General features: G+C 42.8%; 1 protein-coding gene across 2 annotated transcripts in view; it reads right to left on the bottom strand.

The window, feature by feature from the left end:
* Nucleotides 1–20156, bottom strand: part of dock1 (dedicator of cytokinesis 1) — a 371371-nt gene that overhangs the window by 23817 nt on the left and 327398 nt on the right. For both annotated transcript variants that reach the window (XM_072456209.1, XM_072456210.1), the window contains exons 43-46: nt 15865–15949; nt 13708–13794; nt 12459–12635; nt 9688–9771 (exon numbers count right to left, since the gene is read on the bottom strand). In XM_072456209.1, coding sequence (XP_072312310.1) covers nt 9688–9771; nt 12459–12635; nt 13708–13794; nt 15865–15949 — 433 coding nt within the window. The remainder of the gene's footprint in view (nt 1–9687; nt 9772–12458; nt 12636–13707; nt 13795–15864; nt 15950–20156) is intronic.

Genomic DNA, 20156 nt, shown 5'->3' with positions numbered 1-20156 from the left:
TTGATGATAGAAACTTCTATATCTATACATTTAGTGCAAAATTCTGCAGATATTTTGCTTCATCCAAAGTGTGTGAATGTATTGAACAGATTGAATAGAATAAAATAATTGATTAAATAAAGCCATTATGCGAAATTAATGATCTTTGAATCAAAAATTGTGATGTAGATGTTTGAAATTGTCAGTGATGAGATCGGTGAGTTTAATTACATGTATATAATTACTGTATTTTCCGGAGTATAAGCAAAAAATGCATAATAGAGAAGAAAAAACATGTACAAGTCGCATATAGTTATATATATACTTATAGTCCGGAAAATACAGTACGTAACAGTGTCAGTAAAAGCAGTTTAGACATTTTCTGTGTTAAATGGAGGTTATTGTAAAAGTCTGTCAGTTAACGAATCTCATAATTAAATGCTTTATAATTTAAACATTAAAATAAAATAAAAATGTATAAAAATCACTATGAATGAGGAAAAATTTGATCAATTTGTCTTCTGAATAACCAAGCCCTTGTAATATTCGCCCCGTTCAGCCCGGCGTAGCACTGGTATCGCTACGCTAACTGGCAAAGTACCTTAATTATCCATATACCGCTGTAGAAGTAAGTGGTAATTAGCGGTTCACAGTACTGTACATTATTTCACACGCTCGTGGACGCCTGGTGTTGGGACGGCGTCTGCAGCTTTCACACGCCTCCCAATTAGCTCGACTTGCAGGAGACTGTCGAGCAATTCCAGAAGAAACAAAGAAGTGAAGCCCCAATTGTAATTATCCACGAGGCCATTAATTCCTGAGTGAAATGTCAGGGTCGTGACAACACAAACAGGGCGACCGTCGAGAGAAGGAGCTCGTTATTTTTCAAAAGGTTGGGGCTAAACGGGGAAATGTGGAAATGCGGACGTCGCCGACTAATGAAAGCAAAGACGCTCATGACGGATAACGCAACACGGACGATACAACACAAGGACAACACGTTGAGGGAATTTACCACAAGACGCAGCTTTTGGATTCTATATCGAGGTTGAAATGCTGTTGCCCAAAAATGTTAGCGTAAAAGTGACTATAAGACGCACCTTTTGTCATAGTTTTGGCCGGGGTGCGACTTATACTTATATTTATACTTATATACTTATACTCAGGAGTGACATATATGTGATATTATTTGTTATTTTCACACTTGCAACCGCATTTCATACTCCAGTGCGACTTTGTTTTTTTCTTCTCTATTATGCATTGCGACTTATACTCCAGTGCGACATATAGTCCAGAAAATACGGTAGTAAGTTATAAAATTATACTTGAGTGACAGCAAAAGGGTTTTGAAAGGAAAAATCAAGCACTTTATACTAGTTCTATACTAAACTCATCCTACTATTACTTCCCTACATGGTACTAAACAATTATCAATATACACCACAAGTATAAATATTTCAAAGCATAATAATAATAATAATAATAATTTAATGACAATAATAAGATTCTTATTTTATTATTTTTTAAAAACTTTTAATTCATTCTGCCTTCTCCTTTTAAATCTGTGTTACTACTATCACTATCACTACTACTACTACTAAGTAGTAGAATAGAAAATCGTCTACAGCTACTACTACTATTAATGTAATGCTTTTTGGGCTGTAATGTAACACCTAAATACTTAAAGTACCCATATTTTTCTCATAAATGGGCTAATTCCACCCCTCCCAGAAAGTAAATAGAAATATGCATCTAACTTCATGTCAGAACTATGTACTTGGGCCTCCAAACTGCTGACATGGACACAAGCGATGGATACATTTTGAGCACACTTGCCATAGCAAGAAATGTATGACACGAACTGAACCGCCAATCAAAGAATGGACCGAGATTATAACCGACGAGACATTTTTATTCATTCAAACCTTTTGTTGTCGTTTCATAATTGCATTAAGACATCTTGAGTTTTCTTCTTTTTCTGTGTTTAAAATGGTGAAAATCGGGATTTGCCTTCTTTGGTTTGACTCTAACACGTGCGGTCAGAAAAGTCGATGAACTCTCTCGCAGTCAACGATCGCAGTACCGTCACCTCGTCCTGCAGTACCGTCACCTCGTCCTGCAGTACTGTCACCTCGTCCTGCAGTACTGTCACCTCGTCGTCCTGCAGTACTGTCACCTCGTCGTCCTGCAGTACTGTCACCTCGTTGTCCTGCAGTACCGTCACCTCGTCGTCCTGCAGTACCGTCACCTCGTCGTCCTGCAGTACTGTCACCTCGTCCTGCAGTACTGTCACCTCGTCCTGCAGTACCGTCACCTCGTCCTGCAGTACTGTCACCTCGTCCTGCAGTACTGTCACCTCGTCGTCCTGCAGTACTGTCACCTAGTCGTCCTGCAGTACTGTCGCCTCGTCGTCCTGCAGTACTGTCGCCTCGTCGTCGTGCAGTACTGTCACCTCGTCGTCCTGCAGTACTGTCACCTCGTCCTGCAGTACCGTCACCTCGTCCTGCAGTACTGTCACTTCGTCCTGCAGTACTGTCGCCTCGTCGTCCTGCAGTACTGTCGCCTCCTCGTCCTGCAGTACTGTCGCCTCGTCGTCCTGCAGTACTGTCACCTCGTCCTGCAGTACTGTCGCCTCCTCGTCCTGCAGTACTGTCACCTCCTCGTCCTGCAGTACTGTCACCTCGTCCTGCAATACTGTCACCTCCTTGTCCTGCAGTACTGTCACCTCCTTGTCCTGCAGTACTGTCACCTCGTCCTGCAGTACTGTCACCTCGTCGTCCTGCAGTACTGTCACCTCGTCCTGCAGTACTGTCACCTCGTCCTGCAGTACTGTCACCTCGTCCTGCAGTACTGTCACCTCGTCCTGCAGTACTGTCACCTCGTTGTCCTGTAGTACTGTCACCTCGTTGTCCTGCAGTACTGTCACCTCGTTGTCCTGCAGTACTGTCACCTCGTCCTGCAGTACTGTCACCTCGTCCTGCAGTACTGTCACCTCGTCCTGCAGTACTGTCACCTCGTTGTCCTGCAGTACTGTCACCTCGTCCTGCAGTACTGTCACCTCGTCGTCCTGCAGTACTGTGACCTCGTCCTGCAATACTGTCACCTCCTCGTCCTGCAGTACTGTCACCTCGTCCTGCAGTACTGTCACCTCGTCCTGCAGTACTGTCACCTCCTTGTCCTGCAGTACTGTCACCTCGTCCTGCAGTACTGTCACCTCGTCCTGCAGTACTGTCACCTCGTCGTCCTGCAGTACTGTCACCTCGTCGTCCTGCAGTACTGTCACCTCGTCGTCCTGCAGTACCGTCACCTCGTCCTGCAGTACTGTCACCTCGTCGTCCTGCAGTACTGTCACCTCGTCGTCCTGCAGTACTGTCACCTCGTCCTGCAGTACTGTCACCTCCTCATCCTGCAGTACTGTCACCTCGTCGTCCTGCAGTACTGTCACCTCGTCGTCCTGCAGTACCGTCACCTCGTCCTGCAGTACCGTCACCTCGTCCTGCAGTACCGTCACCTCGTCCTGCAGTACTGTCACCTCGTCGTCCTGCAGTACTGTCACCTCGTCGTCCTGCAGTACTGTCACCTCGTCGTTCTGCAGTACTGTCACCTCGTCCTGCAGTACTGTGACCTCGTCCTGCAGTACTGTCGCCTCGTCGTCCTGCAGTACTGTCACCTCGTCCTGCAGTACTGTCACCTCGTCCTGCAGTACTGTCGCCTCGTCGTCCTGCAGTACTGTCACCTCCTCATCCTGCAGTACTGTCACCTCGTCCTGCAGTACTGTCACCTCGTCCTGCAGTACTGTCACCTCCTCGTCCTGCAGTACTGTCACCTCGTCCTGCAGTACTGTCACCTCGTCCTGCAGTACTGTCACCTCGTCCTGCAGTACTGTCACCTCGTCGTCCTGCAGTACTGTCACCTCGTCCTGCAGTACTGTCACCTCGTCCTGCAGTACTGTCGCCTCGTCCTGCAGTACTGTCGCCTCGTCGTCCTGCAGTACTGTCGCCTCGTCGTCCTGCAGTACTGTCACCTCGTCGTTCTGCAGTACTGTCACCTCGTCCGGCAGTACTGTCACCTCGTCGTCCTGCAGTACTGTCACCTCCTCGTCCTGCAGTACTGTCACCTTGTTGTCCTGCAGTACTGTCACCTCGTCCTGCAGTACTGTCGCCTCGTCGTCCTGCAGTACTGTCACCTCGTCGTTCTGCAGTACTGTCACCTCGTCCTGCAGTACTGTCACCTCGTCCTGCAGTACTGTCACCTCGTCGTCCTGCAGTACTGTCGCCTCCTCGTCCTGCAGTACTGTCACCTCGTCCTGCAGTACTGTCACCTCGTCCTGCAGTACTGTCACCTCGTCCTGCAGTACTGTCACCTCGTCGTCCTGCAGTACTGTCACCTCGTCGTCCTGCAGTACTGTCACCTAGTCGTCCTGCAGTACTGTCGCCTCGTCGTCCTGCAGTACTGTCGCCTCGTCGTCCTGCAGTACTGTCGCCTCGTCGTCCTGCAGTACTGTCACCTCGTCGTCCTGCAGTACTGTCGCCTTGTCGTCCTGCAGTACTGTCACCTCGTCCTGCAGTACTGTGACCTCGTCCTGCAGTACTGTCGCCTCGTCGTCCTGCAGTACTGTCACCTCGTCCTGCAGTACTGTCACCTCGTCGTCCTGCAGTACTGTCACCTAGTCGTCCTGCAGTACTGTCGCCTCGTCGTCCTGCAGTACTGTCACCTCGTCCTGCAGTACTGTGACCTCGTCCTGCAGTACTGTCGCCTCGTCGTCCTGCAGTACTGTCACCTCGTCCTGCAGTACTGTCACCTCGTCGTCCTGCTAATATTGCAGTGATTCACACATCTTGGCGGCGGCCGCTCGTATTCACTGGGCGTAGCTCGCGCTCGCTGACTCACTGTCGGTCAGCAGATGGTTTCCTGTAATGCGCTGGACAGTGGACGTTGGAGGGACACGGGGACGTGCTCCCGCTGCGTCCCGCTCCATTTGTTCAAACTAGAGCGGCCTCGAGTTCATGTGTCTCGTTTAAACCGAGACGAGATGAACGAGCGTCTTGTCAAGTCGCGGACAGTCGAGCTTTAGCCGCGACATTTTGTGAACAACTTCCTTCTTCTCTTCTAGTTACCTGCCTTTTTCATTTTAATAACACGTGTTTATTCACACTATTTCAAGGAGCAGTTGCCATTTCATGCTGTTACAATCTCATTTTGGATCTTGTAAAATAACGTAAAAATATTTTTGGATGGACTTAGTAAAAAAGAGACGTACTAGGCATGTTTGTTATGTTATTAGCATTAAATATGACCTCGAGTACCTGTGCTGAGGCATGTAATGGCTTTAAACTGCAAAAAAAAACTAAAATAAAACATGTTGAAGAGTGGGTCCAGCTCGACTCAGTCGGTCCCTCATCTGCCTGAAGAGTGGGTCCAGTTCGCCTCAGTCGGTCCCTCATCTGCCTGAGGAGTGGGTCCAGTTCGCCTCAGTCGGTCCCTCATCTGCCTGAGGAGTGGGTCCAGTTCGCCTCAGTCGGTCCCTCTTCTGCCTGAGGAGTGGGTCCAGCTCCAGTCTCCCTCGTGTCCGTCTGTCCGTCTGTGAGAGTCGGATCTCTCCTTCACTGGAACTCCTCCAGGTTTCTACGCTTTTTTCCCAAAGAGGTTTTTTTTGTAGTTTTTCCTGGCCGAGAAGGAGAGTCTAAGGACAGAGGACCCTGGGACATCGTCCCTCGCCATCACAGACATTGTCTGACTCCATCGCCACCACAGACATTGTTGATTCATTTCTCCCTGTGGCCCTCAGAGGCAACTGTTGTTGTGATTTTGGGCCTTACAAAAATAAATTGATTTGATTTGATGTTAAATCAGATGGGGGGAGCGAAACTGAGATTTGGTGTTAGCACGCCATCTACTGCCTGCTGTGGGAATGAAACAACAAAAGCTAGACACATAAGCAACACAATCGACATGCAGACAGTAGAAATGCTCAGAACGGGTTTATTTATGGACTTAAAAAACATTGCAGTTTTTGGACTTTTGACGTCACAATCTGAAGAAACTTGAAACGGGGTGATTTATGGGGCTCAGGGCAAGACGTTCTTGTGAAGAGGACCCATGAAACAAGCGTGAATGAAGCTAATATTGAGTAAGAACATTGTTATGACACGGTTAAAGCTAAAAAAAAAACTGTTTTCCTGTCTTGGTATAACATAGATATTTTAAAGTAAATAATCTGCACCTGCTCGATTATTTACTTTGGTGATTAGCACATTCGATCCACACATTTTCTGCCACTGCACGTCGGCTCTAAAAAATGCAGGTTATTGTTTTTGTCGGTCTGGAAATAATCTTGAATAAGTGATAGTTGGCTGCGGTGGGAAAAGCAGACTGGAGTCTTTGCAAGTCGCGGCACACAGTTATTTTTAGGTCGACGGCTTGTTCGACCTCAATATAGTCCAGAAATGTAACCCTGCCTTTATCCAAACTGAAATGCGAAACAAATCTGACCAAAAGTTTGTAGCGCTGCGGCTGTAGAGAAAGGAACTGTGTTATGAAACCTCAAGGTCAGCAGCAGGAAGCCGGCGAGAAAGTGGGTGAAGTGTTATGAAAGCACGAGAGGCTTCCCCGGCGCCGAATATGTGGGCGAGTTCAGGGGAAACTCTGAGACGCCGACCTATTTCACAACGACGGGAGAGAATACTGCAAATTCAATTATCCGCACGGTGAAACGAGCGAGAGGCAGAGAGAGGAGAGACGGAGCAGGAAGAGGAAACCACAGTGTCCCAGGGGAAGAGACGATTTGTGTTTATCTCCAACAACGGGACCAAACCAGGTCTAAATTAGGGCCCAAAACAGGTCCGCAAATGACCAGATAGTTAGTGAACAACGTGCAACTTTATCTCCATTGAGAAGGACTGCGGTCGACGAAACGCACGCAGCGTCAATCGATTAATCGGCTAAAAAAGGGGGCGTCGCAGAAGCTCTCGAAACGATGGACGGTGGCAGAGATCTGACCGTGAGTGTCACTGTGTTTGGGCCTCAGAACTCCTGCCACGGACACAATGCATGGATACACCTTTGGAACGTACATTTGGCGGCAATAAAAAAAGGAATGGACGACACAAACTGCACCAACGATCAAGGACTGGACCGACATGGGAACAGACATCAGGCAAATGGAAAAAATGACACTCAGACTTAATTTGAAAATGGACAAATTGGATAAACGTGGGACTAAACGGGACTTAAATGTATGACTTGTTATGCCGTAACTTTATTTAGGTTGTGTCATACTGTGCTGCTGTAGTACTTGCTCTCTGGTTGTGCAAAATGTAAAACAAAAATATACAAAAAAGAGGAAAAACCCAAGGAAATTATTCGTAAACACATGAATAAAACTGACTCTAAATTACCGTATTTTCCGGACTATAAGTCGCACCAGCCAAAAAATGCATAATAGAGAAGAAAAAAACATATATAAGTGGCACTGGAGTATGAAATGCAGTTGCAAGTGTGAAAATAACAAATAATATCACAAGTCGCTCCGGAGTATAAGTATATAAGTATAAGTCGCACCCTGGCCAAAACTATGAAAAAAAATGCGAATTATAGTCCAGAAAATACGGTAAACAAAGGCTGGACAGAAATGTAGAAAATCCCAAGAGGAAAAACGCTACATTCCGAACACGCTGTTATATTTAACTCCTTCACTTTTGGACAGTCGATGAGATACTGAGCGGAAAAAAGGAGGAACCTCGATAACGCCGGGACGACTTGTAAACGCCACGGCCCGGACGCTGCAATTAGCAAACTGGGGAATTGAACCAACAACCTCCTCGCTATAATACCCTCACTAGGCCCAACCATTCAGCCAATACGCAGCAAACGAGGGTGAGTTCGAGTGAGACAGTCGTCCAAAACATGGCATTAAACGCATCGATCTGTCTTTGATTGATAAAACATACAACTGCTGAAACATCACACTGCGCTTTCCGTAAAGGCCATTCATCGATCTCACTTTTTACAATTGGATGCCGCAAAACCGGATTTAAAACGTAATCCCCGCAGAAGTTCAGTCTGAGAGAAGACGGGGAAACAACACATCAGCGTTTTAAATCTCTGCGGAGGAAAACGAAGCTACAACTCCGGCTTTAATAATCAAAGACTAAGCACTCGCTCCGGCGCGTTCAGCCTCATAAGCGGTGTAAACGGGATAGCATCAGTGGTAGTAGTAGTATAGTCCTTCTCGTCCTGCTGCGTGTGCACTTCCTCTGAGCCCCGTCCTGATCTCTGCAAACTTCAGCAAATTATCCAGCGCTCAGAGTTTCACACGGATCTCGCTCCTCACCCCCGTTATACTTTAAGAGATATCGTCCTCGCAGCGCTAACCTTCCGAGCCGGATCCCTGCACTTTGCAAAGGTGACACACGGCGCCCGACAGATGTGCGGGAAGAAGTACGGCCGGTATTTACGGTTACAGGGTAAATCTGGCTTGTCCGGGCTTGAACTCGTTTTAGAATGAGGAGTACCTTATTTTCCGGAGTATAAGTCGCACCAGCCAAATAAAATGCATAATAGAGACGAAAAACACACATATAAGTCGCACTGGAGTATAAGTGGCATTTTTGGGGGAAATTTATTTGACGAAATCCAAGGCCAAGAACAGACATTTCACCTTGAAATGCAGTTTAAAATAATAACAGATGAGAGAACATGGTGAATAGGTGTACGTATGCTAACGCTAACACCTTCAGCTACATGACGTATGCTAACGCTAACACCTTCAGCTACATGAGGCACAGACAGAACTGTGGTAAGTGTCTGGTATGTTAGCGTAACATATGAACAGTTATTCAGATAACTATAGCATAAAGAACATGCTAACAAGTTTAGCAAAGCATCAGTTTTACCCCAAATCACTAAATCCACTGAATTCTTCTTCCTCTGTGTCACTTCTAAACAACTCCACAAACTCCAGAGAAAGAGGAAGTGCAGGTTCTTCTTCTGCGTCGCTTAGAGCCTAGAGCGCCCTCTTGTGGTTGTCAGTGTGAAAATAACGATTAATATCACATATAAGTCGCACCACGGCCAAAACTATGAAAAAAGGTATAAAATTATGGGACTCGATAGAAACGCAAAGTCATCCGATGTTGTGTTTATGCAGTCGCCCCTTTATGTTTTTACATATTTTACCATTTCTCTGGCCAGAACTTCCTTTTTTTCCTCCTCTAATTAATAAAGTAATATCTTATCTTCCAACACTTCCTGAAGAGCCAACATCAGCCTCAAGCCTGGATGAATAGTTTCTGTAGATAGAACATTTAGCTCGTATCAAATGGAAAATTTAGACACCTTTATCTCGTGTCATGTAGGTTAAAGACCTAACAGAAAAGAAGAAATTAAACCTTGAAAAGTTGAATAGAAGAAAGAGTAACCGCGGTGTAGAATATGTTCTCCGAAACTAAGCCGATCCAAACGCTGGCAATTCAACCAGGTTTTCAAGGATTCGCTTTATTCTTTTTTTTTACTATAGCATTATTCCTCTGTCAATAACACTCGGAGTCCTCCACATAATACACTTGAGATCTCATTAAAGTACCGCATTATACTGCATAAAGGCCACGTAAAGCGCACTAATGTAATGGATTCTGAACGTGGGCGGCGCGTCTCCACGGAGCCGACGCGTCTCCACGGAGGCGACGGGCGCCGAGGCCGTGGACTCACCTGCCAGGCGATGAGCTCCTTCAGCTTCCCGATCTTCTCCAGGTCGTTCGGGTGCTCCTGCATGTACAGCTCGTTGAAGAAGGCCTGGGCAGCACAACGTCAGGAGAGTCGTGTCATTAGTCGGACGAGAAACCAGTGTAGTACAATTCATGAGTCTGTGTATTTTAGTTTGGCTGCACCTTTGGGTCTGAGAACGACCTTTGCCGAAAGAATAAAGTGTGTATCGGACGTAAAGCGCCTACAGAGGCTTTAAAGAGCCGAGCCATCCGAAAGGTTTGCACTGGAGGCAAAGTGAAGGAGCTCGTGGTACGTTTCCAGTTATTAGCTTACATCTGAGCTAAATGCTAATTGTTTTAAATCTACATAATAAAAAAATACGCAACGCGACAGAGTTTTTCCCAGGGAGAAATGTGGTTTGCTTTTCTATTGTGAAGGAGAGAAAAATACTGTTTTCCAGCAGTATACAATACATTTGTATTCGAGCTTCACAAAATGTAAGATTTGTGTTAAATATGTGTATGTGTATAATATATCAGTGGATAAAATGACAAACTATTGTGGGCTCAGCATTTGTGTAAGAATGAAAAAAATATATAACAATAAAGAAAAATAAATCTGAATTTTATAAACCAATGGTGTTGTACAGTTGTGTCTCTGATGTCACTCACATGGATCTGAGTTTGGACTGAACAATCTTGATTTTTCATGTTGTTGTGATATTTTAGGGTTAATTTCAGTTTCTCCACTGGAATAATATGTTTCACTTCACTTTGGCCTCCAGTTGCATGAATTCTAGAACTTAGAGAGCATTTGTTGGGAAACTGTCTATACAGTTGCTAGCTCTTTATTATATTTGTGAATCAGAGCTAAAAGAAATGAGTTGTGCATTTAGTCTACGTGGAAATGATCTGAAATGATCTATACCACACCAAGAACCAGTAAGAAATGATTTGGCTTTCAGAGTTATATTTTATCTTGTATTTTATTTTATATTCTATTTTAAATTGTATTTTATTTTGTATTTTATATTTTCTATTTTATTTTGTATATTCTATTTCATATTTAATTTTATATTCCATATTTTACTTTCAATATTGTATTTTATTTTGTATTCTATTTATTTATTATTATTTTTTATATTCTATATTTTAGTTTGTAGTTTGTATTTTATATTCTAAATTTGATATCCAATTTTCTATTTTATTGTATATTTTGTTTTACATTTTATTTTACATTTTAAGGCTAAAACAGGTCCAAACAATCGCTACTCGTCAAAAACACAACTAACCCAAACAAGGACAAAAAAGTGGATTCAATTGACTCTAAATTATAAATAGCAGAGAATCCTTAAAGGGCCTGACGGAGCTCGTGCACCGCAGTTTGAGAAACTGGATTATACGTTTAAATCCATTCTTCCCAGCGCTGCAGATTGAGCGCACACAGTGTGTACTGCACGTACCTTCTCATAGTTGTGTACTGCACGTACCTTCTCATAGTTGTGTACTGCACGTACTTCTCATAGTGGTGTACTGCACGTACCTTCTCATAGTTGTGTACTGCACGTACTTCTCATAGTTGTGTACTGCACGTACCTTCTCATAGTTGTGTACTGCACGTACCTTCTCATAGTTGTGTACTGCACGTACTTCTCATAGTTGTGTACTGCATGTACTTCTCATAGTGGTGTACTGCACGTACCTTCTCATAGTTGTGTACTGCACGTACTTCTCATAGTTGTGTACTGCACGTACCTTCTCATAGTTGTGTACTGCACGTACTTCTCATAGTTGTGTACTGCACGTACTTCTCATAGTTGTGTACTGCACGTACTTCTCATAGTTGTGTACTGCACGTACTTCTCATAGTGGTGTACTGCACGTACTTCTCATAGTGGTGTACTGCACGTACTTCTCATAGTGGTGTACTGCACGTACTTCTCATAGTTGTGTACTGCACGTACTTCTCATAGTGGTGTACTGCACGTACTTCTCATAGTTGTGTACTGCACGTACTTCTCATAGTGGTGTACTGCACGTACTTCTCATAGTTATGTACTGCACGTACTTCTCATAGTGGTGTACTGCACGTACCTTCTCATAGTTGTGTACTGCACGTACCTTCTCATAGTTGTGTACTGCACGTACTTCTCATAGTGGTGTACTGCACGTACTTCTCATAGTTGTGTACTGCACGTACTTCTCATAGTGGTGTACTGCACGTACTTCTCATAGTTATGTACTGCACGTACTTCTCATAGTTGTGTACTGCACGTACTTCTCATCGTGGTGTACTGCACGTACCTTCTCATAGTTGTGTACAGCACGTACTTCTCATAGTTGTGTACTGCACGTACTTCTCATAGTTGTGTACTGCACGTACTTCTCATAGTTGTGTACTGCACGTACTTCTCATAGTTGTGTACTGCACGTACTTCTCATAGTTGTGTACTGCACGTACTTCTCATAGTTGTGTACTGCACGTACTTCTCATAGTTGTGTACTGCACGTACCTTCTCATAGTTGTGTACTGCACGTACTTCTCATAGTTGTGTACTGCACGTACTTCTCATAGTTGTGTACTGCACGTACTTCTCATAGTTGTGTACTGCACGTACTTCTCATAGTTGTGTACTGCACGTACTTCTCATAGTTGTGTACTGCACGTACTTCTCATAGTTGTGTACTGCACGTACCTTCTCATAGTTGTGTACTGCACGTACTTCTCATAGTTGTGTACTGCACGTACTTCTCATAGTTGTGTACTGCACGTACCTTCTCATAGTTGGCGAAGCCTCCCATCACAGCCGGGTCCACGATGCCGTTAAGGAGCATGGAGAGGGGGTTGATGGGTAAATTGGGATCTCCGAGATGCCTCTGGACCACGCAGCTGATCTTGTCGTTGGCCGACTGCATGGTCTCTATGGCGTTCTCCAGCGGGCTGATCTCCACCTGACAACGGCACGAGCGCAGGACCACGTCAGTCACTCTCGCCCATAACAATGAATATCTCAGAACTTTGTGGGACTTTCAGACGATATTTTGTGCTGTATTATTCCTGGTTTTAGTCTCGCTTTAGTTATTATTATTTATTAAACTCTAGGGGCTCTTGAGGTGTTTCTTTACTTCATTTTCCAAACTAAAGCGATGATGTTTGGGCCGAGATGTTACGGCGACGGTGCGTTAGAGGCGTGTCATCGTGACTCTTTTTCACTAGCAAACAGCCACCAGGGGGCACTTAAGCAGGAAGCTCAAGCGACTGACACTGTAGAAGAAGTGTATATATTCTATGATTGTTTTATTACAATCAGACCCATATTCACGGAAAAATGTATTTAATGAGGAAGTGAAACTAGACGCGGCAGAATAAGCGCATGTGTCTTTATTATTATAGTATTATTATTATTCTGTATAACCTGAAAAATGAATAAAATGAATAAAATGAATAAAATGAATAAAATGAATAAAATGAATAAAATGAATAAAATTAATAAATAACAAAAATAAAATAAAAAACAACTAGCATGTTAACAGCGCACTCCCTGTGTTTTTTTTAACCCCTTTGAGTGGGGTGTAACTTGAATTGGCCCACCAGATTTCACTCACTCACACAGATCAGCACATCTGCTCAGGGGCGAAACGCATTACAAACTATAAAACTTAGGTGCAGCCACATTAAAACATTAAAAGCTCTTTGGGCGACGACATCCTTTTTACAAACTGATGGCAGCAGCCGAGACCCCGGAAAGTTTTAGCCTCACTTCAAAAGAAACGCTGGAGTAGCTAATTATCAACCTTCACTCGTTCTCACACGCATTGGGTTTTGTTGTCCACTCGCACGGCTTTAGAACAGCATTTTCAGACACAAAAGTGATGATAATATGTTTAATAATGACATGAAAAGGGCGTGTCGAGGAGCTAAGTTTAACGCCGGGCTGTTTTTCTTTCAATGTGCAGAGGAAATAGTATTAAAGATTATTTCAAATCAATGTGGGTCAGGAGGAAGCGTCTGGTGAATACTCACGGTCGAGACGGACTTGACTTCGAACCAGCGCAGGATCCCAGGGAGCTTGTAGGCCGTGGTGTAGGTGGTGCGCTCCAGCCACATGTTCTGAGCAAAACAAACAAACAAACAAACAAAGAAACAAACAAACAAACAAACATGATGCACAACGGAATTAGATACGAAAGAAGAGATAAAGGAGATGCTCAGGTGCTAAAGCAACCCACAGTCATGTTGGAGAGTTCACAAACGTTTAAAATACAACTGAATTTGGAGAAACTTGGATTATTAAAGCGCCCCCTACAGGTTGGACGACTCATGGAACTAAACTGCAGTTAAGATAAACATATTTTACATTTAGCTAAAAATCATACACATTTCATCCCAGAATAGCACAGTTTTAAGGTTTATAATGTCACTTCCTGTTTGTAATTGATGACATCACACAAGGAAATTACCCAGCACTGAGCAAAAACTCACATTTTTTTAATTTGACAAATAAAATGTGTATAAGTGCACTTGTATGTCGTTTAATTCATGTTTAGAGAGTCAAAAACGTTTTTTTCTCGGTGTAAATGATGCATAAATCCTAGTGTGATGTCACTTCCTGTCATTTTCTACAGATTTGTTCTCCTAAAATACCTGCTCGATTCATGTAAAACTATAATTAATCTGTACAACGGGTATAATTACACCAAATAAAGTAAAAATGAGAAAATCCCAAAAACCATACGCCCCTTTAAATAAACACTGTAAAAAAAGCAATAATTAATTACCATCGAGAAGAGGGAAGACAATTATTTATAAAGGGAAATACAGACTTTCCACGACAAATAATAACTGATTTACATAAACCTAGAACATCCTCATTAGGCAAATCCAGATAAGGATCCTTGGATTACAATCTGGAGAGGACAACAATAGAATGCCATAAATAAAGAGAAACATTTCCCCAAAGGAACAATAAAGTTCACATAATGAGTATCTCCACTTTTTGAACTGGTGCCTGAATTGCACAATTTTTCGTGACCTTTTCATGTATTTCCCTTTGTTTAGAACGACAAAACATCATGATAAATGTTTATGAATCAAAATCCAATCTGGAAAAACACAAAAACAAACAGTAATATTCATGATGAAACGCCTCGTGCTCGTTACACGTGCTGCTCTGCGCCGGCGATAATTAGCACCCGACCGACAGAAACTTTAAACGACTTCACTTCAGATACATAACCGTGCCTAAAAAAATAACACGTCTATTTACAACGTGAACTATAACCGCACACGGAAACAAATCCAGGGATATTTTCCAAAAGGGTTTTAAATATTTAGTCACAGGAAATGGCCTGAAAATCCCATTTACCGTCGCCCTGTTTTACGGCTAATGAACGCAATGAATATTCTACAGCCTTTTCCATTCGGCAGATAACCTCACACGCCCCCGTAACTACGGGCAACGCAGTTTCAATAAAAGTGCAAAAGGCTTTCGATGGGGGAATATGTCCTACTGGGGTTTGGACGGAGTCGTGATGTGGCAGAAACAGACTGTAAACGAATTTAATGGTTTATATACCGTATTCTCCGGACTATAAGTCGCACTGGAGTATAAGTCGCACGGAGCGACTTGTACATATTTTCACACTTGCAACAGCATTTCGTTGCCAGTGCGACTTATATGTTTTTTTCTTCTCTATTATGCATTTTTTGGCTGTTGCGACTTATACTCCGGAAAATACGGTATGCAAGTAGGAGTATTTATATATTTAGTTTTTTTTAATTTTATTTCTTATTTATTAGATATCTCACCACGTAGGTCAACACTTAACAATGACCAGAACAAAATAAACACAAGGAAATAAAGACACAAAAACATCCTCACGCGCAGCATTAAAACATTTGTAGCGGTCGAAAACAGAGCGAGGCACAAATGAAGTGAGCGTGAAGTCGGAAAACTACGCTGAGAAGTACCAGAGTATTTAAAAGTACTTCTTACTGCCGACAGTCACACTCAAACCCGCGACCTTCACGTCCAAGAGGAAAACACAACCCGATCCGTTCATTCCCAGCGTAAAACAATAAAACACGACTGTAATCTGCTGCGTGCAACTGTACACATTTAATTACACGACTTCGTAGATTTAACGGCTGAAGCGGCTCGATTCGGCGCCGGATAATTACCGCAAACTCGTTGTCGGGGTCGTTCTTTCCCTTCCGCACCGGCCGCGAGTACTGGAATTTATGGACTTCATTCACCGTGTAGAAACTGTGAAGTGAGAGAGGAAAGAGAAGAAAGAGAGGAAGAGAGAGAAGGAGAGAGAAGGGAGTAAATTAAAATGTTATGGGCAATCTGAAACTTGATTTAAAGGTTGATTGCTTTGCTTTGGGTCAAGTGCAGGACAGGTGACGGGGCCCCGGAGAGGGCTCCTGTGTGTGCTGGATGCCGGACGGCGGGAGATAAGTCGGTGGGTGTTTTGGGGAGCCGGAGGCGGCGCAGGTTAATGGACTTTTCCAGTGCCGCGAGTTCATTTCACTGAAGCGGCCGTAATGTATTTAAAGGCGTATTATTTCCCAGGTGTGAGGAACGGTCAGTGATGCGCGGGGGCCCCGGGTTCGGCGAGGGCCATGTATCGACGTTCTGATGATATTGTGATTCATGTTGTTTTGAAGACATCAATCAATCAATCAATCAATCAACCTTTATTTGTTGCATAGAGCCCTTTACAACGTTCAAAGTGACCAAAGAGCTTAGAAATAAAAACCAAGGCAAAACAAAACTGAAGTATAACTAGTAACTAAGTAAAAACAAACTGTACAAAATAAAGTGTCATTACGTTACATGGTGTTAAAAGCCAGTCTGAATAAATATGTTTTAAATGATTATTATTACTGGTTTATTTGAACAGTGCACATTAATCAACATTTCTGTAAAAGTGCCAGTGTTAGCTGTGGTTTAGCTGCGGTTTAGCTGTGGTTTAGCTGCGGTTTAGCTCTGGTTTAGCTGCGGTTTAGCTCTGGTTTAGCTGCGGTTTAGCTCTGGTTTAGCTGCGGTTTAGCTCTGGTTTAGCTGCGGTTTAGCTCTGGTTTAGCTGCGGTTTAGCTCTGGTTTAGCTGCGGTTTAGCTCTGGTTTAGCTGCGGTTTAGCTCTGGTTTAGCTCTGGTTTAGCTGCGGTTTAGCTGCGGTTTAGTTGCGGTTTAGCTGCGGTTTAGCTCTGGTTTAGCTGCGGTTTAGCTGCGGTTTAGCTCTGGTTTAGCTCTGGTTTAGCTGCGGTTTAGTTGCGGTTTAGCTGCGGTTTAGCTCTGATTTAGCTGCGGTTTAGCAGCGGTTTAGCTCTGGTTTAGCTCTGGTTTAGCTGCGGTTTAGCTGCGGTTTAGTTGCGGTTTAGCTGCGGTTTAGCTCTGATTTAGCTGCGGTTTAGCTGCGGTTTAGCTGTGGTTTGCGGTTTAGCTGCGGTTTAGCTCTGGTTTAGCTGCGGTTTAGCTCTGGTTTAGCTGCGGTTTAGCTGTGGTTTAGCTCGTTTCCAACTGTCGTCCGAGGAAAGGTGTAAAATGCCATATATATATCTAAAACATACATTGAGGTTATATACAGCACGAGTATGAGAAGATCACGAGTCCAGGTAAAAGCAGACAACTGGTGAAATATGAACAGAAATGTGCAAAAATATCTAATGTATTGTTTGTGGTAAAAAAAAAAATGCAACAAAAAGAGCAGTTTGAACATAAAAGACACTTTTGTGATTGATTTTACAGCTAATTAAACCTGAAATCATACGTTTGAACACATTTTTGAACACATTTACATAATATTGTCAGACGTTATAACAATGCTCGCCCACATGTGGCTGAAGTCGCAGCTCGTGCATCGATTCCCGACTACAAAGAGCAAAACGTGAAGCGTGGAAAAGGTCTAAAAACTGTCAAGTGTCTCAAACTGCACTTGTGACCGCAAACTCACAATATTTAATAAAAACCTCAAAAAAAAGGAGCAAGTCGTGACACCAAACAAACACGATGGCGGCGGATGAGTAAACGACACACAGAGTCGAGAAACAGAGTGGATTTGTGGTCAGGCGACACTTTTAACGGATCAAGTTGTCACCGAATGGATCGAGCATTTACCCCTGAACTAGAAATGTAAACGTCTGCATACATTATGTGCTCCAATCATATGTTGGGGTCAGAAGAAGCAGATGAAGTCCAGTTTCAGCAGCTTCTGCTTGGATTCATCGCTGATGATCTTTAGGGCGCGGTCGCACTTTAATTCCAATATAGACTTGATTTGGTCCTTTTTTAGTCCTGGTTTAGCCTTTAGTATTGCAGGGTACGACACAAAGCCTTGCCAGAAGCTTCTAGTATTAAAAACATACGCGTTAAAGAATAATGAATGAATGAAGGATAAATGCTGTTTATGGCACAAAAAATAATAATTATAAATTTTTGGTTAATCTGTTCTCTGTTCAATAATTTTCAGAAAATTATGTATTATTTATTGTCTTTCATTTTTTTTTTTTTCATTCTAAAAAAGGAGGAAAAAAAGAAGAAAAAATAAAGAATAAATAAATACTGTTTATGGCACAAAAAATAATAATAATATTTTTTGTTAATCTATTCTCTGTTAAATAATTTTCAGAAAATTAGGTATTATTTTTTTGTCTTTCATTTTATTTTTTTCATTTAAAAAAAAGGAGAAAAAAAAGATGAAAATAAAGACTAAATCTATAATTAGCCGATGACGCGTGCCACGGAAAACCGAACCCGAGAGGCGGCGGACTTAACAAACACATTAATTAAGCCGATTTAAAAAGGCCGTAATTAGATTTTAAACATCCTATTAGCTTGGAGGCTATACGGACCATGGTAAATGTGGATACGGCAAGGTCAGAGAAGAAGAGCGTGACTGAAGCGCGAGTGGAACGCACGGCTGCTTTACCAGGACACGTGCGGGAATGGAAATAAAGTCATTTTTAGATATATTATAGATATATTCAAGTAGTAACAGAATAAATAAAGTCGGTGCGATGTGTGGTTTTGGCTGAGGTTTGGTTCAGTGAAGTTTGTGCTATTCGAGGGCTGCCAAAAGTATCAAAGTATTGACACTAAATACTATTACTGAAGTACTGTTATTTTGTGTTGAAAATGTTCTAAGGAAAGAGCTTTTTTATCGTTATAGTGGCATCAAAACCAAAGTTTGAAAAAAAAAAAAAAAAAAAAACTGACATTGCCATCTAATTAAATTTTAGAAGGATGTATTTGGGCCTCAAAACGCTGCAGTGGGAACATAAATGGATACCTTTGAACACACTTTGTTTCCTTTTATAGTTCGTTCTGTGTTTGTTTTAACTGTGAAAAATAAATAATAATAACAATTTAAAATAAAAAAAAAATAATGCTAATATCATGACACTATATATATTATTATATCTGTATTGCCAAAATTAGAAATAATTTTATTTAACAGTGTTTAAATGTTATTTCGTAGTAATTTTGCTGTGCTCAGCCGTTTTCAAATGAAGGACAAATTTATCACTATGTTGAAAAAGCTCATTTATCATTGTGTTTTCAAGCTTCCATTTGAAATGAAGGCATCTTCGTTTGCCGTGCGGGTTCATGAGTCAAACGAGCTTTGAATTGAGTCAATCCAGCTGTTGGTTTTGACCTTTGTCGTGGAAAAAATATAATCTGGCCCTTTGTCTTTTCCAACTTTCAATTCAATGCTATTTCAATTCAATTTAGTTTTAACACACAAAGTCACAGCCTGACACAGACCCCTCTTTACATGTCCGGACGTCCTGGAGTGACCAGGACGTCCCAGAGCCACGCCCCCGTTTTGTTTGACACTAGGACAAAGACAGCAGGACATGTGAACTGAATTAATGCAAATGTTCTCCACTGTCTCCTTATTGAAACCCCTGCTCCGTTTGTCCTTGTGTACCTGAGTGACCGGTCACTTTCCGTGTGTGTTTGGGTCATGTGACTAATGTGTATAAAGGAGGAGGAGCTGGGACGAGGGTGAGATCTGATCATGTGATGCACCAGAGAGAGAGAAACGCCCGATTAAATCACCTGAACATTGAGACAAAAGCTTATTTTTGCCATTACACCTTTCCCTTCGTTTTAAATTCCTTCACTTATGTCATTCTTTCTTGCCGGGAGTCGACCCTTTTGTCAGAGAATCAAATAAACTGAATTTAAATGACTCTAAACGAACTCCCGACACAGATAAAAGAGCCTGAGCCTGACTCACTGTTTAAACACATCTAATCACGACCATTACACCAGCTCCATGTCACCATCAAGCGGCGTCAGCAAACACACGGGAAGATGAAAGCAGGAGGCGTGACCGGGGGGCGGAGCTGGAGATAACACCGGCGGCACGTACATGAATATATGTGTATTTATATATATATATGTGAGTGGGTGTGTATTTGCCTAAAGGATTCCCACAGTCCAACGTCTCTTTTCAATCATGT

Source organism: Eucyclogobius newberryi, unplaced genomic scaffold (genome assembly GCF_026437365.1).
Source record: "Eucyclogobius newberryi isolate DKJ021-1_F unplaced genomic scaffold, fEucNew1.0.hap1 SCAF_20, whole genome shotgun sequence".
Taxonomy (NCBI): Eukaryota; Metazoa; Chordata; class Actinopteri; order Gobiiformes; family Gobiidae; genus Eucyclogobius; species Eucyclogobius newberryi.
The sequence above is the reverse complement of the archived record's forward strand: the minus strand, read 5'-3'. Positions and strand labels throughout refer to the sequence as shown.